This window comes from Schistocerca americana, chromosome 2, assembly GCF_021461395.2.
Source record: "Schistocerca americana isolate TAMUIC-IGC-003095 chromosome 2, iqSchAmer2.1, whole genome shotgun sequence".
NCBI lineage: Eukaryota > Metazoa > Arthropoda > Insecta > Orthoptera > Acrididae > Schistocerca > Schistocerca americana.
The window spans coordinates 473,706,939-473,731,162 of record NC_060120.1 but is presented as its reverse complement, the minus strand read 5'-3'; the positions used below and the strand labels follow the sequence as shown (position 1 = coordinate 473,731,162).

Below are 24,224 nucleotides of genomic sequence, written 5' to 3'. Positions count from 1 at the left end.
AAACTATATATCACAAGCATCACCACTACCTTTGTGCTTTAGTATTTGGTATATGATTGTACTAGCTATGTAAACTGAAAATAAGTACGTTTGTGGTGGTTTGTATCATGATTTCTAAAGAATTTACTTATTTTATTTTACAGGTGAAGATATTCCAGATGCTGCAATAAGAGAAGTCCTGGAAGAAACTAATGTCCAAACAGAATTCAGATATCTTATTTGTTTCCGACATACTCATGGTGCTAATTTTGCCTGCTCAGATATTTATTTTATTGTCTGCCTGACTCCTATTTCTGAATCAATAACAAAATGTGACCGTGAGATTGCAGATTGTCGGTGGATGAAGGTATGCACATTCAATAAAAAAATTCCTGCATAAAGATATCAGTAGTGTGGTGATTAAACTACAAAAGAATATCATTTCTTTCATTTTAATATTCTAGCTCTATTTCAGTTCTCATTTTTTTCTGGGTTAGTTAGCAATACTGCTTCATGCACAGAGTATATTAAATTACAATATTATGAAAAGGATAGTTGCTGTTCACCATATAGTGGAGATGCTGATTTGCAGATAGGCACACATTATGTCTGTGCATGTTGTGTTTGTGTTTTTTGTCTAATTCTGATGAAGGCTTGTTGGGCCGAAAGCTTTGTTTGACAATCCTTTTGTTGTGCCTGTCTGCAACTCAGCATCTCCACTGTATGGTAAGTAGCAAGTATCCTTTTCATAGTATTGTCATTATTCCATCCTGGATTTCCATTGTTTGTATATATTAAATTAGTGTACAAATCTGATGCTATTCAATCTATGGTCAACAAATTGTCAAATACGAGAAATCTCAATACCATATAGGCTGAAATAAGTCATTTATAGATACCAGTGACACAGTCAGAGAAAAAACATTAATCGCTCACTTAATTTTGACCTTCATTGTCATAGCTAACAATTTTTTTGGTTAGAAAGATGGGGAAATACCATGTCTCTGTTGCACTTTTCCCTCCATTAATTAGAGTTACACATTCTTTTAAAGCTTTTTACAGCATTTTTGTATCCATAGCAATTATTGTTAGTGTTTAGGAGTGTTGCATATTTCATGGAGTATTTTTGTGAGAAGTAGCTGAAAACATGATGTGATAATACCCTTCTTTGTCCATTTAACTGGTTAAAATCATCTGCACACATGCTTCTATTTTATGTACCTTTCGTGCATATACTGCTGCATTCAAATGACTGCTCTGAATTTGCCATTAGGATTACAGTTCAACTTAACTGGTAGGAGGAAGTCAGGAGCATTTCCCTCAGCATAATACCATGCTCAGAACTGTAGTGTGGAGTTGAAGCCAACATGCAGGTTTAGAACTGGTTTAATACAAATTCATTGCTGTGACTGAAAATGTAAGATTGAGACAACAAACTATAAATAAGGTCTGGTAACCATGGAGCACACCTCCTGACATTCAGCTGTCCTCATGTTAAACCCGATGGGTAGTCATAAAGTTTTTAGTATCACCTAAAAAAAGAAAAAAAAAATCTGTGACCATGAAACCTGCTGATGGTGTATTCATGTTTCAGTGTGACACATTTTTCCAGTCATAGATGACTTGGCAAAGATCTTGGCTATAGCAGTCTTCATTCTGTCTCTTCAGGAAACATTCTAGCTCGAAGATCACCTTGTCGCTATTGTGAAAATGCCTGCCACACTGTGGTTCCTTCATCCAAGGAAAGAAGAAGAAGAAGAAGTCACTGAGTACCACATCAGGAGAATATAGGTGGTGAGACAAAATTTGATAGCTAAAGGAAGCGGCATATGTGATTGTGCCCTATGCAGAAAGATCTGGGGCATTCTCATGGAGCAAAAACATCCTCTTGATTAGTTTCCCATGACACTTTGCCTCTACAGCCACGTGATACCACATTAGGAGATGTTATTAGTGTGCTCTGCTCACGGTTTGCCCCTTACAAGCATAATCTGTTAGCGCAATGCAATGTTATGTAAGGGATATTCTGCTGAGTAGTAGCTTCTCTAACCAGTGTCCCACATGATCAAACAAATTGTGACTTTATCTGATGTCACTCGTACCTTAGGTAATTGGGGTATGCACAGCTCTGTTTAAGAAGAATAGCTTGATAATGTCACAGGGTCAAGCCGCACACGTCTGCTCTCATGCTCAACAGTCAACTCACCACAAATAATAACCTTAGCAGTGATCCTGCAGTCAAAAGTCAATGCACTGGCTGGAATTGCAAGTTAATAAAATAAACAGAAATATTAAACAAAAGATATATGAATAATTAATAAAAAGGGATCTGTTCTAACATCTATATTGATGTAGATGACATCAGAGAATTGTGTTGAATAATGTTTATTCAATAAGATATAACTCAAATTTACAGAAAGTGGTCCTTCAATAATCACTTATAATGCAGACAGAAAATAACCTTATTAAATGCAAAAAGTTGCATTGAGAGTGTTACAAAAATGGTAGCAAAGTCCCCAAGCTAATAGTCATCAAAGGTGCTCAAAAAATCTAAGTACATTTCATGATCACAATCTATGAAATATTCACCAGCTCACAATAATTCAGAGTTCAGCATGATGATTTACACACAAGAAATAATGAGTAGAAATTCATACTCTGTTGCTGTCAGTTCCATAATGCAAGCGGTAAAGTTAGTTCTGCACTGGAGCATGTCCAGATCTCGTGAAAGTTAGCTTCTGTTCAAAAGTTAAAGTATTGCAGAGGCTGTTCACCACCCAGAACCAATCACTCACACGACTGGATAACACATGTTACCTTCTTCCAGATCAAACGTAAAAGTGTCTTGTATTGTTCGCCTGAGTGCACCCCCCATGAAGTGTTTGTCTTCACTTGACTGTAGCCATGTCCTGCCACTGTCAACTTTCATTGGCTGAAGGCCATCTCCATCATAAATACATTGTTCTTATGCTCTACAGACATGATTTTGACTCAGCTTGGCCACTTTCAGTACTAATGTAATATAGAGTGTGTAATGGCTATAAGAGCAGATATTTTTATAAGTGGTACCATGATGTATATATACATCAGTGTGTTTGTCATTTTTTCTCTCTGTGTGACAGTCTCCCACAAACACGTCATATTATTTACTACCTGATGTTTTCTGCACAGTCATAACTACACTGCTAAGTGGACTATGCGTATCAGCATAGATTAACTGATTTGCTCCAAGCATCCACACTTCAGTACCTGACCTGCTGCCCAGAGGAAAATAATCATTAATGGCATGGTCACATGTACTTGGAGCTATTAACCAACTTAAGGGAATCTTGTAATAGCTATAATTGTTGTCTGTAAATACTGATGTAATGTCGTTCAGTACACTGTGCTCAGTCACCAATAGAAATATCTGCTCTTATACCCATTACACCCTGTATTATAGCAATATTTAATGAAGCACATTATAAACAATTGATCATACTCTGACTGTTGTATATTGCTATTAGTGAGTGTGAGTGGAGTGTGCCGAGTGTGGTTTCACCATGCTTGTGCTTGAATTGGCCAGCAACTGTATCAGTGTGGGCCGGCTGCTTTAGGCCACCTGTGGGAGGCATGCGCACAGTGCTGTCTCCACCATGCCGTCTGGTGGCAACTCATGCATATATATGTGTGGAGCAGCGCTGACATGCCTTGCTCTTTGTTCTTCCAGTTGTACCGCTCACATCAGTTGTTCCGTGTTTTGTTATGTGTAAATTCACTAGAGGCTTATTTCTTTTATTGTTTAGAGATTTATGAATAAAGCCATATCTGTGTTACTTGGATCAGTTTTGTGTTTTACTTGGTTACTAGGCCAGGCAGTGAGGATAGGATGGTGTCTGCAGGTGCAGTCTTTAAGTGCTGTTCCATCAAGTTATTCATTGTGGACACCATGCTATCGGTATTGACTGGACAGCTTACTTTGGTAGTTACCATATGGTTGGCTTCCAGTATGAGACAGGGTATCATTCACCAGTCCATCCATCCACTTTTCGCTCATATAATGATAGAGCCGAAGATCAGGAAGCTTACAAAAAAAGTCTCAGACAGCATTTTTTGGATTTCGGTGTGAGAGACTCGAATTGTTGCAAAGACTTCTTCCTCTCATGGATTCCAACTAAAATCCATAAATTACTGTATTAGATTGGTCCCTTTTACAAGAACCAGCAGCTCTTACATTTAATTACATGTGCAGTTTATTGTCCAACTAGCATAGCAAATGATCACATGAAATAGAGGTGCAAGTTGAATTCTACAGATGCCACAAGAAACCAAACCGGTTATACATAGCCTGGGGAGCTGCGCTTCATGGCCCTAGCCATAAGGGTCAGTTTGTTACTGATGCCCATAATAACTCATACATACTCTATGATGCATGATGAAATTACCTGTTTAGCTTTGGACAAGGAAGTACGCCAGAAGTCTTTACTCTGTGAAAACCCTCTGTTTTGCAAATAGCACAATCTTTTGAAGTTTCTCAGGTAGTGAATGATCAAATTGAAGTGTGGGGTGATGTGACACTAGTGTCACAATGTGTGCCCACTAGGAGGACAGATAGCTTGCATGAGGAAGCAGCAGTGAAGGCGATAAACATGCAGGACCAGTGCAGCATCAGTGTTCTCTGTTTCCATCTTGTCCTTTCTGTTTTGTCCAGCATGAATGTTTGGCATGCCCTACATGCTGGGCTACTTGTAATGCTTGCCAGAAGAATGGCCACATTGCCTCCATGTGCCATTGGCCAAAAGCTCTGGATATGGAAATGGATGTACACTGTGTGACTTGAATGCTTGTGACTTCTCCCAAGTGGTTCATCAAGTTAAGCATTTTTCGGCAAGTGCTCTGGCTAAAGGTCAATAGAGTTATTGCGATGATGTTATTGAATTCTCAAACCTATATAAGTTTAGATTCACCATCATTGACTCCGGTCATGCGGAATCTGGTTGGTCATAATGAACAGATTGTGCTGTTAGGACAATTTATGGCATCTGGCTCTTATAAGTCAGTGGTTCATTCCATTACGTTTTTGGTGGTTCTGATGCCAGTGTAGGGAATTTGTTTGGGATGGACACATTTCAGGCATTTTGGATTTTCTATCACCAAAGCAGTTCAGCTTGTGTCTGATCAGGTATCATATTATTTATTGGAAACACTGTGTGAGGAGTTATTGGACTTGTTTTCAGAAGGTATAGGGTGTGCTTTGAATTTTTCTGCTCATATTTGTTTGAAATCCATGGCTCAGCCTCGTTTTTGTCGCGTGCATCCTATTCCTGAAATATCAGGTAAAAGCAGAATTGGACAGACTTCATTCTCTAGAAAAGTGCAAGCTGATATAGCTAGTGAACTGTCGTCTCTGCTGTTTATAGTTCGCAAGCTGTTAGGGAAACTTTGCCTCTGTGGCGATGTCAGTACTACTGTCAATATGCAGTCGATCATGGATGCATATCCTTCCCCACACCAGGAGGAACTGTTGGCGTAAATATCAGGTGGCCAGTACTTTTCTAAAATTGATTTGTTTGAAGTGTAAGTGCAGGTACCAGTGGATGAAGAATCTCAGTGAGTTCTTGTTTTGAATACTCCCTTTGGTCTCTATCAGTATTTGCACATTCCTTCTGGTGTGGTTAGTGCCCTTACCATTTTCCAATGATTTTTAGAGCAACTGACTATGCATGTCCTGGGTTGTGTTAATTATCTGGAGGTTATTGTTGTCATGGGCTGCTGTATGGCCTATCATTTGAAAAAATTATGCACTTTGTTTTCTGCCTTACAGTCTGCAGGTTTACCTTGTAACCTCACGAAATCTTAGTGCTTTTAAACTTCTGTTGTTTATTTTGGGTTAGAGGTTATGAGGGATCTGGTTCCCCCTCTGTCAGACCACATCTCTGTGGTTATATCTGTCCTCGCCCCTTGTCCATGAAGAAATTTCAAGCCTTTCTAGGGAAGATACCCTACTACCATAAATTCCTGCCAGGTATGGCCACATTGGCTCGTCCCTTGGATAGCTTGTTACACATGAATGTACCTTTTTTCTGGAGTCCAGATTGTGAACCTGCTTTTCAAATGTTGAAAACCAAACTGCTCTTGGCCCCTTGTTTAGCTATGTCCTCTCCAGTTCAGCACATAGTTTTGGTGACCGATGCCTCGCAGTATGGCCTTCGCATAGTCCTCGTGCACTGATAGGCAGATGGCCCTGAACGACTTGTTGTGTTCACCTCTAAATCTCTCACTCTGGTCCAGGAGCATTACTGTCAGGTGTAAAAATAGATTGTTGCAATAGTCTGTGCTCTCTGGAAATTTCATGTTTTTTTTGTATGATTCCAAGTTTCAATTTATTACTGACCATAGATCCTCAGTTTCTTTGTTTGTCCCTCACAATTATTTGCCTGACAAGGTAGTGCACTGCCTACAATGCTGGGTGCTTGTTTTCCTTTTGTCCACAGAAGACCTCTCTTCCAGAATAGTCATTCTCACCACATTATGGTGTGAGGTACTATGCCTTCTCCACCAGGGCCATTGGGAAGTTTCACGCTCTAAACTGTGAGCTAGGAGACATGTTTTTTGGCCAATGATTGACGGTGAAGACATTAGTTTTGCCACAGCTTGTGAGCAGTTTGCCCAAAAACAATCAGCTCCCACCAGGGCATCCCTGTCCCCCTTGTCTGCTCTTGTTAGCCATAATAATGCATTCAGATAGACTTTGTGGGTCCCTTCTTGAATTCCTATTGGCTCTTGGTTGTGCATGCATTTTCCAGTTTTCTTTTATTCTCCTTTGTGCATCAACATCAGCTGAGGTCACAATTTGTAGTCTTTGAGTGTTTTTCCTATTGAGAGATTACATTGTACCTTAATTCCGATAATGGGCTCCAATTTGTTTCTCGTACCTTTCAATTGTTTATTCCCATCACAGCATTCATCATATTACAGCTCTGCCATTCCACTCTCAATCAAATGGCGAGGCACGACTAGTACGTACATTCAAGTTCCAAATGAAAAAATTTGTTGTGGAGTCTTCGCCAGATGACTCCCTTCTTCATTTTCTAAGCACCTATCACTTCATACGTATGGGGGAGTGGAGCCAAGCAGAGTTGCTTCACAGCTGGCAGCCACACACGCTTCTCCACCTTCTGTAGCCTGTGCCATTCCTGCCACAGTTGGGTTTGTCCAACCACTTTGTGCCAGGATTGCTGATGCGGGTGTGAGAATTTAGTCACCAGCCCAAATGGATACCGGCTGCTGTTGTCCACCACTGGGGGTGCTATCTTTGTGACATCCGTATGGCCAATGGGCTGGTGGCATGCCACAATCATCAGTTGCCCCCATGCTTGCTGCCAGAAGCTACTGGTTTGTATGTTGCAGCCCTTGTAACTGCAGCCCACCCTGCCACCCTCCACCTCGAGTCTGTCATCATCTGCTGCAGAGGTGACCCCGTCCCATCGGCTGCCTCCTCCATGTACTGTGCCCTGGGTTGCAGCTTCAGGGTGCTGGACACCAGTCCATCTTTGGGCCTGGGTCTGTTGCCACAGTTTGCTGTTCCCGTCAGATCTCCTCCACTGGGCTCTTCATCATCATCATCGCCTCAGCCACCCTTGCCAGTAGGCCCAGCTCCATCTTCTCCACACTGGGATCGGACTGCTGCTGATGACACTGAAATGGCAGTGACACCCCCCTCTCCAGTGCTGTTGTCAGGTGCTGCACAGGCCCACCACCCTCCAGCATGTGCACACCCCTGCGCATTCCAGCCCTATGCTCCAGTGCCCACCCAGGACATCGTCCCACTCCCTCTGTCAGCCCCAGCTGCCGCCACCGCTCCGGATTCGATGGATGTGTCTCTCCTCCATAGTCTGGGTGCCCACTTCGCACAAGCGAGAGGTGTGCTGTATCCTGCTACTAGTGCATGTGAGTGTGAGTGCACTGGCTGTAGTGTCACCATGCACATGTGCTTGAATTGGCTGCCAACTGTATCAGCTCAGGCCGGCCGCTGGAGGCCGCCTGTGGGAGGCATGCATGCAGTGCAGTCTACACCGTGCTGCTTGCCAGTGACTCACTCACATATGTGCATGAAGCAGCATTGACTGGACTTGCTCTGTGTTCTACCAGATATACCTGTCACATCAGTTCTGTGTCCTGTTATGTGTGGATTCATGAGAAGTTTATTTCCATTATTGTTCAGAGGTTTATGATAAAGTCATATTTGTGTTACTTGGATTGGGTTCATGTATTACTTGGTTACTACACAGACATTCGCAATAAATGTAAATAATGTTTGTTCATAAATAAATAAGACAGCATTCATGCTTATATGTGTTCGTATTAAATGACAAACAAATGTCAAGTGTCTTTAGGCACTCTCTTCGTTGGTGATGTCAGCTAACACATGCAGTTGATCAATTTTAAAGTACATTGTTTTTTTTCTTACTATAATCATGTTTAAAGGAAGTTATTGTCAAAATTAGTAACATATTTCATAAATAACTATACAAGTGTGATAAGATATGAGGTATTCAAAATGCATTTAGTTGCTGTGTTATTGTGGAGAGTATGATGTTCTGTCAAACATTTGCATAATGAAAAGATATGAGTATATAATAAATCAGTAAATAAAACAGTCACACATACTAGCTTTCCGGGATGGTAGGGGCAGTTCAGCAATATTATCTGAGGTATTTGGTCAATGTATAATATTAACCTTTGTAGTTTTTAAATTATTGAAAATATTATTGTTTCATTAGATGCACCTCTGAGATTGCCAATGTATTCAGATTTGCTTTGTTATGGAACTGTGTTTTATTACTGTATTTTATGGAATATAAGATGCACCTTTTCCTTCAAAAAATTATTTCCAAAATTCAGGTGTGTCTTATACTCTAAATCAATATAAAAATGTGCAGTGTTTGATTTAAAATTCCTGCCAGTCTTAAAATTGGCCATATATGGTCCATGCCATGGGAAACCTGTCTCTTTCTTGCAACATTGGATTCAACTGGCAGCAGCAGTGCACCGGTGCCACAAATATGAGCTGCGAGGATTCACAAGCTTGTTAACACTGTCTCCCTCCCGCACCGCCATCACAAACCCAGAACACTGTCTAGCTATGACATGTCATTGCAGTCTACAGCGCCAGTGAACTTGAATTTGTGAGTAGGGATATTGGTAACAGTACAATATTTTTGTTAGTAGCTAATTTTTTAATGGAAAAAAATAAAATGTATTCATATGATGTGGGCCATATATTGGAGAAGGATGTGAAAACAGAGCATGTGAGCAGCATTTTGGCCTTCCACCAACAGAAAAAAAACCATTTGCAATTAGCTGGATAGTGAAGAAGAACTGAAAAAAATGAGGACGACTAAATGCAAAATAATCGAAATTGGAAGATGACGTATTTAAACGAATTCAAGGATACCATCAAAATGGCATTGGAATTAACACAAAAATGATTCAAATACATGCTCAAAAGCTAGCACTACATTGGAAGTTAAGGGACTTGATTGGTGAAGTTGGTTGGTGCTACAGGTTTTGCGAATTGTCATGGTCATAAATGTGAACCAAAACCAAAATATCCCAGGAAATGCCACAAGGGTATGAAGAGGAAATATTACCTTTCCATCACTTCATTATTCAATGTCAAAAGAAAATGAGTATGGAACTGAGTCAAACAACGAATATGGACAAAACTCCTTTGACATTTGATATGTCGAGTAACAGAATTATTGCCATGAAAGGTGCTTAAACTGTAACTACAAAAAAGGGACATGAAAAAATGCACTACACTATTGTCCATTCAAGTTGCCCTGATGGTACTGAATGAACTTAATCCAGTCATCATTTGCAAGTGCAAAACAATGCTGAAACCTTCTGAAATACCACCAGGTGTTGCTGTTCACATACATAACAAGCAGTGGATGGACAAATGTGGTATGAAATTATGGATTAACAGAGTATGGGCAAGAAGGAAAGGTGCTTTATTGAAGAAGGGTTCATTTCTTGTGCTCGGTCAGTTTAGTAGTAATTTGAAAAATTCAGTAAAAGAAAAATATTACGAGAAGGAAAGTTGCTACTCACCATATAGCAGAGATCCTGTGTAGCAGATAGGCACAACAAAAAGATTTTCACACTTAAAGCTTTCAGCCAATGGCCTTTGTCAACAATAGACACAAATGCACACACACACACACTCATGCAAACACAACTTGCACACAAGATAAAACGTATCCTATAAATGCAGTTGCTATAACTAAGAATAGGATTACTGTACCAATTATTCAGGTGTGTATGTATATGTAAGATCCATAGTAAATTCCTCGTCCGACATGTAAATAAATACAAATAAAAAATATAGAAGCTCCATTTGCATGTAACGTTCGAATAATTCAGCCATTATTTACGTCTCGGCAGATGTGAACTACACTACTAAATGCTATTTCAATATTTGATGTATAATGTATAGCTAAAAATAGTCCAGTTACAATTTGAATTGAATGCAAACACAACTTGCACACAAGAGTCGTGTGTGAGTTGTGTTTGCATGAATGTGTGTGTGCGTATGTGTGTGTATTGTTGACGAAGACCATTGCCCAAAAGCTTTAAGTGTCAAAATCTTTTTGTTGTTCCTATCTGCAACTCAGTATCTCTGCTATACGGTGAGTAGCAACTTTCCTTCTTATGATATTGTTACATTCCATCCTGGATTTTCCATTGTTTGATTTCAATGAAAGAAAAATTGAGACAGGGAAATAAAGAGCTTGCAGTTATTGTGGGAGGACTTACTTCACAATTGCAACCTCTTGATGTCTTGATAAATAGACCATTTAAAGTATGTATGAGAGAGGAATGGAACAAATGGATGATGGATTAAAGCCAACATGAATTCATGCCGTCTGGAGCTTCAAAATGACCTACAATAAAACAAGTGTGTCAGCAGATAAAACAGTCATGGTCTAGAATGAGAGAGGACACTATTGTTAAATCTTTCAAGAACTGCAGCATAAGTAACGCTCTAGACGGCAGTGAAGACCATCTTATATGTGATGAGTACAATGATGATCATAAACAGGATGAAGAAGAACAAGAAGAAGAAAGTTCAGATGACAATTTTCAGGAATATTAAAGGTAAGTATGGTTTTATAAACTAAGATTTTTTTTAGTCTGGCTTTGAAATCTAATAATAAAAATGGTAAAAATATTACTTTTTTCAAAAACTGCTTAAAAACTAAGGTGCATAGTATAGTTCGTAGTGTCTTGTGGTTCGTAAAATATGGTATAGAATTTCTAAGAGCTGTAGGTAGCCATATTTCAGTCTGTCTTGCACTTTGCCACTTCTAGTGCATTGTCTGTCCTGTGTCTAATTGAGCTCTGCCATCCACATTCTCCATGCACTGGGTTTGACTCATTTCCGGCCAAGCACTGCACCCCTTCATACATGGGCTGACCAGCTGAGGTTGCTTGGCCTGAACTGGCCATGCTGTTCCTGGGCGTATTGGCTTGCATTCATTCACAAAACAAATTCCCCTCACCTCATACCAATTCTAGGAAGCCAAAAAATTTACCTATGTACACGTAACATTACAACCACACAAAGGCAGGCTTAATAAAATGTTCAGCATCACCGTGTCCAATGCTGGTTGGGTCTTTTTTGGCAGTGGTGGATTCACACGTTTCCACTGCTTGCTTTTCTCATTTGTCTCATGGTCATAGTGATACATGCAGCACTCATCCATGATGATTAGGCAGTTAAAGAAGTTACCTGGATTAGACTGACACATTTGTAACATTTTTACTTATGTTCGCTTTTTCCACCACTGCCTCAATTGTGAAATGCAGTTTTCAAGCACCAGGACTTTCACTTCTCTTGCAGTTCTCGATTCTTTATAGAAGGACAGTCTGTCACTTCATTCTTCGTCATTCAGACTTGTTTGACCATAGTGAACGTGTCTATACTCACAACCACTGTGTCATACAATGGTGCATTGTTGCCATACACTTCCACGAACTCAATGTGAATTGTTGCAGCTTCATTCCTTCCAAATGCAGAAAACAGATTACCACAGTACATTCCACTTTGTCGATGGGTTGCACCATTTTGGATTGGCTCCTGTAATGGCATGCTACGGCACACTGGTGCAAGGATTTGAGTGTGTGCAAACACGTTGTGCGACAACGGGTTTGTCACATTGTCATTGTTGCTGTGACTACTATGCCATCAGGGCTTATTAACTACTTTGATCAATATCTAGAAAATGCCTGAAACCTGATCTCGTAACCTACATTCTTCTTTTCTACATTTCAGCTTGTCTAGACATGAAAATAAAGTTCTTGCTGCTTTGAAAAGAGTAAGGAAAGAATGACAGTAACTTAATAGTTATTGTTTTAAATAATAATGTGTATTCAAAAAATCAATTGTTTTTCAAGTGATGAAAAACAGCAGCCAGTCATCCTTTTCTTGCAGGTTTTATTCGGCAAATCTAGATTTCGTCTAAAGCTTAGCCATTATTGATTATCAGTCATTGATAATGGCTAGGGACTAGCTGAAATCTAGGTTTTCCAAATAAAATGTGCAGGAAAAGGATGACTGATTGCTGTGCTATATCATTTGAAAGTCATAAAACAGTCATTGAGTGCACCCAAGTTCCTAATGGAAGGTAACCTGATGAAATCAATTGTTTAACATACAAAATCTTTTATAATATGCATCATTTGTTGTATTCTAACCAGTACTTGGTACAGCTCAGAGCCAAAATCTCCACAAAATTGCATTATTGTTCTGAAACAAGTTGTTTGGGTAATTCAGAGTACTGTTTGTTGTGTACCTAAAAGTTATAAATTTTTACACCACTTGCCTAACAGATTTATAAAGCAGCGTGTAGCTCACAAAACAAAAGAAACATCTCATCTATTGAGTTCAAGCAAAAGCTCACTATTATCAGTTCTGTAAATGCAAAGTCTTAAAGTTTCTCAGTATCACTCAAAGATGTCCATACACAGCCATTCAATGGCTCGCATTTCCGGTTGCAGATTAAACTACAGTGAACTTCATCAAGGAGATTGGCACCATCCAAAAGTGACACACATTGGTGAAATTCTTTGAGCAAATAAATGGTGAGGCAGCATGAATGTAGCATTGTTTCTGTAAGGAATGCTCGTCACTAAAACACCAGCACTCTTTCCTTCATGTTTAAAGAAGCTCCCTCTCTGCATACTTAAACTTCTCCAATAGAGCTCATATTGTCTCTGTAACTTTTCCTATTGTAAATCTGTATTGCAACATTTCGTATTAATTTTGCTATCATATCTTATACAGCTATCATATCTTATACAGCTGTATTGAGTTTTCAATCGAACCTTGAGCGAATTCTACCTTCTGGACTGTCTCTGTTGTTACTGCTGTATCTTTGTAAGATCCATTAAGTTCTATTAGGTTTCCTATACAGAACATTTTCTATATCGAATGAAATCAGTGATGCTGTGTGTGGTACCTGTATGTTCTGTATATTTTCTATTAGGTTTCCTATACAGAACATACAGGTACCACACACAGCATCACTGATTTCATTCGATATAGAAAATATGTATACCTCCATCCCTATCACAGAAACAATAGAAATCATAGAACAAAATCTCTCATCCCACAGCAACCTCACCACAGACACAATAAAAGAAATAACAGATATGCTCAGACTGACAACTGAACAAAACTACTTTCAGTTTGAGGAAGAATATTATCTACAAACGGATGGACTGCCCATGGGATCCCCAATATCAGGAACACTAGCAAACATTTTCATCAGTCACCTTGAAAATCAGATATTTGATAAGATAACCACAAATGAAAGTTTCAAAATCATATATTGGTACAGATACGTGGATGACATTATTTGTTTGGTAGATGAGCCAAGTGAAAAAATAGATGAACTCCATTCAGAAATAAACAAAGCTCATAAGAACATAAAATTCACACTTGAAAAAGAAAAAGAAAATCAAATAAATTTTCTTGACATTACAATTAAAAAAGAAAATGGAAAACATACATTTAACATCTTTAGAAAACCAACAGCCACGGACACAATAATACATTCCACATCCAACCACCCCCAAAGCCAGAAATTTGCAGCACTAAGACACATGTTACATAGATTAAACAGAATCCCACTCAGTAAGAGAAACTATGAACAAGAAATGAACACGATCATACAAATAGCTAGGAACAACGGGTATGACACACATGTGGTACACAGGCTCAATCAAAAAATAAAAACACAAATAAAAAACAAACACAACATTTCCACAATACAAAAGCACTCACAAGCTGAAAACTTACAAACACACTCAACAAACACACACAATGACAACACCACACAGAAAAGAACCAGATGGTACACCATGACCTACACACATAAACTAACACACAGAGTTGCAAACATCCTAAAGAGACAGGGCTTCAAAATAGCATATAAGCCTGGGCAAACCCTTCAATCACACCTAAGCCAGCCAGCTACCAAGAGGGACAAATTCCAACAATCAGGAATATATAAACTTGAATGTCAAAGTTGTGATGCAGTATACATAGGCATGACATGCAGGAATTTTGAAACAAGATACAAAGAACATATCAGATGTTGGAAGTATGAAACAAACCATTCCACATTTGCAGAGCATTTAAAACACTACAACCATCATCCTACAAACATGGAACAAGAAATGAAAATAATGAGAATAAGCAACCATGACAAACATCTTATACAAATGCAAGAAAACTTCCACATCCAGAAAGCCATAGCAGAAAACAAACATGTGATAAATGAACAAACACACATCAGCACAGGCTCCTTACTACACTTAATAAAGGAAATGATAACATAAAAAAAAGTATATACCACCAAAATACACACACACACACACACACACACACACACACACACGCACACACACACACACACAACAGCCCCCCCCCCCCCCCACCAAAAAAAAAAAAAAAAAAAAAAAAAAAAAAAAAAAAAAAAAAAAAAATGCATAACACCAAAATACAGACAGACACACAAAAAATATATATATATATATATCACACCAAAACACACACACACATACACAGGACATAAACTAAAATAAATAATTAAATACAATAAAATAAAATAATATGACACCAAAAAAAACACACACACACACACACACACACACACACACACACACACACAAATGCATACACCAACAGACCACAGATACTTCGATAGTTACACTCATAAGTTTGGCAGTAATATTCGATCTTTGGCAAAAACATTTGACAGTCGCCAACAGAAACCAAAACATTGCATTAAAAAAAGCGTTCAGTGCATAGTGCTGTGGAATGCAGAAAAAAACAGCAAATTGGCGCTCATAGGAAGAAGAATAAGACCAAAAATGTAACAGGAGCGTAATATATAAGAAACTGTCTACGCAACCTGTAAGTACAGTTCAAAACATTACTACTTAATAGGAAATACCAACCACCAGAACTGTTTATAACCTATAGGCACAGTGACAAAAATCTAAATAAAATAGCTAACATATGTACATATTACAGGCCACTGATGATGCCTTGCAGAAAATAAAGGCGAAACGCGTATGGCACTAAAATTGTGTTTTATTCAGTTGCTGTCAGACGGTCCATAAGTGAAAATCATCAACACACCGTAGTATTACGCGCAACTGAGGAGGACAGGACCAAAAAATTGAAGATGCAAATATCTGCCTCCTTTTTAAGATGAATGGTTCTGTAAATGCACTTGAAGCACTTTATTGGATTGTCTGTCAGATAATTGTGAAAACTCGTTTAACTGAAGGAATAAGAAGCACATATCCATGTTTTGATATACAGTTAGAAAGTTTTCCCCAGAGTGAACAAAGCAAATATAGTGGCTTATGCAGGGGGTTGTGGTCTGGTGGACCTCTGTGCAGTTGACTGGTTCTTGCATTATGCATTCATTGGGTTAGTGTTGGTTACAAGCTTTTCTATCGAAGATTCATCTTCCAGTAGTATGTTTTCATTTTTAAATGGATTCTTAATATAGTTTTTTAAATTGTGGTTTTAATAATACTGCTGTTGTGTTAGTGATCTACACGGGCTGTTGTATTAGTGATCTACATGGGCTGTTGTGTTAGTGATCTACATGAAATGGAAATTTTCTTTTAACATTTGAGTCCAACAGATATTAGTTTACCTTGTCTGTGCTGTCACATGGTGATATCTTACTTTGTAAGTGGCTTTGTAGGAGGTATGTCCATTTACTTCATTTTGGTTGCACCTGTGCATCTTGTAACTGGTGTTCTGCAGGTGTCTCTCTTGTACATGATCAGTGTTAGTGTGTTGGTAATAGTGTTATCTTGTGATGTTTTAGATGTAATGATAACAGGGATATCAGATTATCACTTAGCTATGAGTGTCTTGAAAGGAGGACATAAGATGAACATCAACAAAAGCAAAATGAGTATAATGGAATGTAGTCAGATTAAGTCAGGTGATGCTGAGGGAATTAGATTATGAAATGAGACACTTAAAGTAGTAAAGGAGTTTTGCTATTTGGGGAGCAAATAACTGATGATGGTTTAAGTAGAGAGGATATAAAATGTAGACTGGCAATGGGAAGGAAAGCGTTTCTGAAGAAGAGAAATTTGTTAACATCGAGTATAGATTTAAGTGTCAGGAAGTCGTTTCTGAAAGTATTTGTATGGAGTGTAGCCATGTATGGAAGTGAAACATGGACGGTAAATATTTTGGACAAGAAGAGAATAGAAGCTTTCGAAATGTGGTGCTACAGAATAATGCTGAAGATTAGATGGGTAGATCACATAACTAATTAGGAGGTATTGAATAGAATTAGGGAGAAGAGGAGTTTGTGGCACAACTTGACAAGAAGAAGGGTCCGGTTGATAGGACATATTCTGAGGCACCAAGGGATCACAAATTAATCATTGGAGGGCAGCATGGAGGGTAAAAATTGTAGAGGGAGACCAAGAGGTGAATACACCAAGCAGATTCAGAAGGGTGTAGTTTGCAGTAGATACTGGGAGATGAAGAATCTTGCACAGGACAGAGTAGCATGGAGAGCTGCATCAAACCAGTCTCAGGACTGAAGACCACAACAACAACAACAACAACGAGATGGTGCCTGTGATTGCATTCATTTATGTGGCTGGGACATGGGTTGTCACCTGGAATTTTAACATCAGTGTGGACTTAGTACTGTACTCATTAAGTGTGTATGTGTAATAGGAAAGTCAGAATCTTTAGATAAAGAGGACAGATCACACATGCATTGATGCCTGCAGGTGCACAGACTTTCTATTACTCCTTTTCCTGGTTTCACTTTACGAAAGTCTGGTTTCTCCACTTCATATGGCCGTATGTTAGTGACAAGCTTAAGCGAGGACCATTGTAAGTTTACATTGATTTCATGGGTTGTTTATGTTTTATTTCATTCAATGTGGTTATGCTCTTTTATGTATGGGAACCTATTGTGTTTTATGTAGGCCCAATTCTTTTAGAGGTTTACTGTGTGGCCGTAGAATATATAAGATGAATTTTCTGCTTACATGCTGTGTGCCAGAGAATCACTGTGTTACTCTCTTTTAGTTGACTTACATGGATATTCTGTACGTGTTGTGTTATCCTCTCTAAAATGTTACTACAAGATTTATTGGTTTTCTTAAAGTTTGAGAACACATATAGTCATCACATTTAACTGTAATTTTTCAGATGCACCTGAAGATTGTACTGTTGTTCTGAATCCTGGTTGTGCTGCCCTTTTATTGAAAAATAGAATTTAATACAACTAGATGTGGATTTTATCAATCATGAATAACCATTAATTTAGATTTTTACTGCTTCTGGTACCAGTGTCACTTTTTTGGTTGCTTCTGATTTTTCTTCAGCATATACTGCTGTCTTATTGAGTTGAGCAGTGGCTACCAAAGAGTCTTAATTTTTTCATTTACTGGGAGTCTTTTATAATAAACATGCAAGCAAACTCTTGTAATTGTGTTGCAAACAATGGGGAGATTTATTGTCAGGATATACAGGAACATATTTCTTGAAACTACGTAAGTGTCATAATTATGTCCCTAAATCTATAGTATTCAGTATTTGGTAGCCTGAAAAAATTTATGTGTTTCATCTTAGCACTGATGTTCTTATCTTGCTAATTTTATGCTACTTTACAAGGCCAGCTGTAGTCTCAGCCAAAGTAGCAGCACTGTTGTGTTTACACTGATGAAACAGAGGTATAAACAGTTGCATTTTGGAGTGCCACCATGTGCTAGTTGACGAAACGATCACTGAAGTAAGTGCCTACTTTCTAAAAGAACACAAACACAATTTACACATTGTAACTGAGTTTTGGTTGCACTGTCCATTAAAGGATGTGTTGTCTAATGATCTTCATCATTTTCTTTATACAACTGTACCTCTTTCGATTATTTGTGTTAAGAGGAACAGTGCAAGCTGCTGTCTCTCTCCTTCTCTATTATGTTTTCTAAGATGTGACAGAGGAAATGAAATAAACTATCTAAAGTCCCTCTTATTTATGTGTGGATGACATAGCAACTGTCAAATGTATTAAAACAGTTCTTGCATATTTTTGTTTACTGAACACCTGTATATATAGGAGGAGATGCTGTCATTCAGCAATAACACTGTTCATTTCACTTTGCCAGCATTCATTGAGTATGTAATGTGTGTATTTCAGGTCTCATGTAAAGTCCCTAAAACGTTAAAAAGTAAAGAACATAATTAATTTGTGGTTATTTGCGGTATTTGTTCTTGATCAATTATGTATTTAGGTGTATTTCAAAGTGAAGTTGATTCATTGATTTTTATTTGGTCGCATTTGATTACATTTTGTACAAAGTGTGTACTTGTAATATAGGACAACTTAAATCTATTTTCTTGCAGTATTTAACCTATTCATTACAATTTAATACACCAAAGTGGCAATACTTATAATAATGTTGCATATTTTTCACCCATTTTATAGGTCCTGAGAATTATTTACATACTATGTTATACTGGTATTTACATTTTTCTCTTAATATTCATGTTCTCATGTTATTTACATATCATAATGTGTTCAAATATATCTAAAAATAAAGATGATGTGAATTACCAAACGAAAGTGCTGGCATGTCGATAGACACACAAACAAACACAAACATACACACAAAATTCAAGCTTTCGCAACCAACGGTTGCTTTGTCAGGAAAGAGGGAAGGAGAGGGAAAGATGAAACGATGTGGGTTTTAAGGGAGAGGGTAAGGAGTCATTCCAATCCCGGGAGTGGAAAGACTTACCTTAGGGGGAAAAAAGGACAGGTATACACTCGCACACACACACACACACACACACACACACACACACACACACACACACACACACACACATATATCCATCCGCACATACACAGACACAAGCAGACATGTCTGCTTGTGTCTGTGTATGTGCAGATGGATATGCGTGTGTGTGCGAGTGTATACCTGTCCTTATTTTCCCCCTAAGGTAAGTCTTTCCACTCCCGGGATTGGAATGACTCCTTGCCCTCTCCCTTAAAACCCACATCCTTTCGTCTTTCCCTCTCCTTCCCTCTTTCCTGACGAAGCAACCGTTGGTTGCGAAAGCTTGAATTTTGTGTGTATGTTTGTGTGTCTATCGACATGCCAACGCTTTCGTTTGGTAAGTCACATCATCTTTATTTTTAGATATATTTTTCCCATGTGGAATGTGTCCCTCTTTATATTCATAATGTGTTTATTTAGTTACAGCACTTCTATAACAGTAATAGTACCATTTTTCATTCATTGATACATATACTATTCTACACTACAAAAATTCTTTTTTCCATTAAATGATCCTTTAAAAGTTTTTGGAATGTCTTTTTTTTTGTTAATGTATAGAGATGGAAATGTCAGTATTTTTAGACTATGGAAAACAGTACTGCATGAGTCTTCTTGTTCAAGATGGTCCTAAAAGCTTTTTTTGCAATGTAAATATTCTTTTTGTATTTTTGCTGCTGGAGTTTCCCCAAACAATAATTCCATAGTGTAGGTATGGCTCAAATAGAGCGTGGTGCGCTGTACATGGAAGCTTCTTGTTGGCATAATGTGCAAGCTGTTTCATAACAAATATTGCAGTGCTTAATTTACAGCCAACATTATCTATATGTTGACTCCATCGGAGCTTATTGTCAACTGCAATCCCCAAAAATTTAATAGTGGTAACCTCTTCCAGTCTTGTTTCATCTATGAATATATTTATGTGTTCTTCCTTTTCTCCATTTGTGAACACCATGAACATTGTCTCTTTCAGATTTAAAATTAAGTCATTTTGTATAAGCCACTGTGCTGTGTTTCTTTGACATAAACACACTTCTTTCCAGTGATTTCAGATTTTTTCCTACATTCATTAGTGTCATTTCATCTGCATATAGTATTTTTTGTCTTTATGACTAACATCGATATTGTTGAACAGAAGTGGGCCAAGTGCAGATCCTTGAGGCACTCTGTACTTAATGTTTCTGATTTCAGATTTGCATCCAGTTTCTGTTTCCACTTACTGCTTTCTGTTGCTGATGTATGATTTTATCCACTTGGCTGCAAGTCTATGAATGCCATAGCTTTCAAGTTTTTGGATCAAACACTTTAGACAAATCCAGAAACATAGCAGACAGAGTTTGTTTTGTCTAATGCATCTATAATGGATTCTGTGAGGCTTGAGATGGCGGTTTCTGGTAGATTTCTGCTTTTGGAAACCATGTTATGCTGGAATCGGAATACTGTGTTTCTTCAGGAATGTGGTCAACCTACTATGCATGAGCATCTCTAGTATTTTTGAGAAACCAGAGATTAAAGACACTGGTCTTGTAGTTATTTGGATCATTTTTGTCTCCTTTCATATATATTGGTACTACTTTATTTACTTTTAATTTTTCTGGAATACCCCTTCTCTAAATTAGCAATTTGCAATATCCAAAAGAGGTTTGATTATTTCTTCATTCACATGTTTTATTAAATAATTTAATACTTCATCATCTCCTGTGGATTTTTTGGGTTTTAATTTTTGGATTATTTTTATGACTTCTGTTTTTGTCACTGGTTCCAGGAACATTGAGTGGGGTGGTTGGCATGCTTTGACCACTGATGATTTGTTTCCCCTTTTAAATTTTGTATGGCATCTCTGAAGTTGTTGTTTAGTACATTAGCAATTAACTATGTTGTCATCAATTTTCAATGACTTAATAAAATTACTGTTTTTTAAATTTTTGGCTATATCTTTCACAGTTGATTATATCCCATGTTGTTTTACCTTTTTGAAGTCTGCCACACAAAATAATTTATTTCATTTTTGCTTATAATTGAAATCAGTCACACCAGTTCAAGCAGCATGCGTCTGATTATTTACTGAGAAATAACAACACACACCATTTTACACTTGGACTCTGCTACTCACTGTCACATGACCAAGATTAGTTCATGTAAGGCAAGAACTACACTTTCCTGTGCAGGGCAAAACATATTCTCCGTTAATGAATATTGTGTTGAGTGTTTTGACAGTGTTCACCTAATCTCCATAGCTTAAATAATTAATTATAACTTAATAAAATTGGTTGGTAACTTGAAGAAAAGGTAATTGATGACATCTACCTAACATACGTTTAAAAAAGTAGTAAGAAAGCTACATGTTTTTATTAATTTATATTCCGTTCAGACATATACATCAAGCTTGGATATAGACATCAAGCTTGGATGCTAATGGCCTTGTTCAGACTCACACATATGTCTTCATGACACTCATGAAGATAGCACTAAATGTAAATTTAATTTAACTGGGTGGATAAAAAAGCTACTCATAAAGCAACGAGAGGAAAATACATATATACAAGTATTGAAATTTCCAAGCTTTTGGAGCCACTGGCTTCTTCTTGTGGCAGAAATGTTGAAGGGGGAGAAAAAGGGATGAAGGAAAAGGACTGGTGAGGTTTAGTAAAACGATTATAAACTTATGAGAACACACTCTCTCAGAAAATTTCACTGGTAAAATCTTCTTGAATTACCAGCCAAGTGGCATCGTTATCTTGAAGCAACAGTCTGACAAGTAACCTACTTGACACCTTAAGCCTGAAGATGATGAGTAATAATACTTATTGAAATGTTGCTTTGAACTGACACTGCTATGTTGACGATAACCTGAAAAGATTGCATCAGAGTATAAACATGCCTCCCTGCTAACTTGTAACACACTTCTGAGTTGCGTAAATAAACCGAAAGTACTTTGTTATGGTGTTGGCAATCATTATTTCACAATTACATTGTTCAGGATTTGCCATGTGGTTGCAGTCATGTTTTCTGTGTCAGTAATGTGTGAACCTTCCTCTCCAGCACTGTGTTGAGGAAAACATCTGTTGATGTTTGGATACTGACATGCTAATCCTTAGCATTTAGGAAATCTCAGTTGATTTTATAGATCATTGTTGTTATTCTACATTGAATTTTTCATGGATAACATTCTTTGTAGAGTAAATAAACACTGTAATTAAAGTTTCTTTGGTGGACGTGGAATCACTCAACTGGAAGAAATTTGTCATTGTAATAAAGGCATCCACATTAAGACCAAATTATGGTATTTTACTGTTGCAAAAATTTGTGATAATGTTAACAGCTGTACTTATTTTCACTGTTATAGAAATACACATAATTGCATGTGTAAATATATCTGAATATGTCTGTATATGTGCTGATGGATATGTATGTGTGTATACCTGTCCGTTTTTCCCCCTAAGGTAAGTCTTTCCGCTCCCGGGATTGGAATGACTCCTTACCCTCTCCCTTAAAACCCACATCCTTTCGTCTTTCCCTCTCCTTCCCTCTTTCCCTCTCCTTTCCTCTTTCCTGATGAAGCAACCGTAGGTTGCAAAAGCTTGAATTTTGTGTGTGTGTTTGTGTTTGTTAGTGTCTCTATCAACATACCAACACTTTCATTTGGTAAGTTACATCATCTTTGTTTTTAGATATATATCTGAAATGTGTTACAGTAATAGATATAAACATTTTGAAGATATAGTACTGCACTATTTGTTCTATTGTCTTTTGTAATATAGAATTTTCAAACAGATTTCAGATTATTTGACTGATCCTGGAGTCATTGAAACCAACCGATTTTTCCTGAGAAAATATCTTGAATATGAGAAGTCGGGAAGCATTGTGGGATGTGTAAAAAATATTCATCCACTTCTTAAGAAACCTCAATGTTTATATAGTATAGATAATATGAAGGATGGATCCAAAATATAGGAAACAAATCACTAAATGTATGTAGCAAAAGTAACAGTATAGTGGTCATTACTTCTCAGTTGACAAAAATGGTTAATGAAATATATCCAAACATATAATCATTACTATGTTGCATTTGTTAATATTCATCCACTTCTTAAGAAACCTCAATGTTTATATAGTATAGATAATAAGAAGGATGCATCCAAAATAAAGGAAACAAATCACTAAATGTATGTAGCAAAAGTAACAGTATGGTGGTCATTCCTTCTCAGTTGACAAAAATAGTTAATGAAATATATCCAAACATATAATCATTACCATGTTGCATTTGTATTACACACTGATGTCACACTAACCAATTATGATGAAATGGCTGGAACTGTTGCAGTGTAATACATATTATTATTTAATTCAAGATATAACTATTACTTCATTATTTGAATGACTGTGATGTTAGTTTTATTTTACCATAATTTATTCTATAATTAATTGTGATACAGTTGGTTTCATTTTATTGTATCAGCCAACAATAAAATAAGTTTCACTAATAACATTAAGCTTGTTTCTTTCCTAGATATATATGGAGATTTCATGGCATGTTGATGCAATAAAATGTTCAGAAGTTACTAACTACATCAATCAATAAGGTGTATGTGACATTCTAGGCAGCATACTGTCTTCACATGTTCTAGTGAAATACCCATACAGGGTGATTAAAAAAAGTGTCCCACATTATTACAGGAAACACTTCTGACCAAAATTAGAAGAAATCTAGAAATATATTCCCAGAAACAAATACTCATTGAGATATGGACCATTTTTCTTGTGACAAGAACAGTTAGTACTCAGTAGTGCACACTTTCTTCCTTTTGACATTCGTTGTTCATTTCCTATTGGTTTCTGTCTGTGTACTTGGCCCTCAT

General features: G+C 37.5%; 1 protein-coding gene across 5 annotated transcripts in view; it reads left to right on the top strand.

Annotated features, from left to right (window-relative positions):
- Positions 1-23,852, top strand: part of LOC124595874 (nudix hydrolase 8) — a 104,630-nt gene extending 80,778 nt beyond the window's left edge. For 2 of the 5 annotated variants that reach the window (XM_047134780.1, XM_047134783.1), the window contains exons 5-6: positions 144-346; positions 23,140-23,852. In XM_047134780.1, the coding sequence (XP_046990736.1) occupies positions 144-346; positions 23,140-23,319 (383 nt within the window). In that variant the 3' untranslated portion in view covers positions 23,320-23,852. Of the gene's footprint in view, positions 1-143; positions 347-13,023; positions 13,084-18,202; positions 18,321-23,139 lie in introns of those variants that run through there. The other 3 variants (XR_006978255.1, XM_047134781.1, XM_047134782.1) reach the window with 3 other exon arrangements.
- The last annotated feature ends 372 nt before the right edge of the window (positions 23,853-24,224 follow it).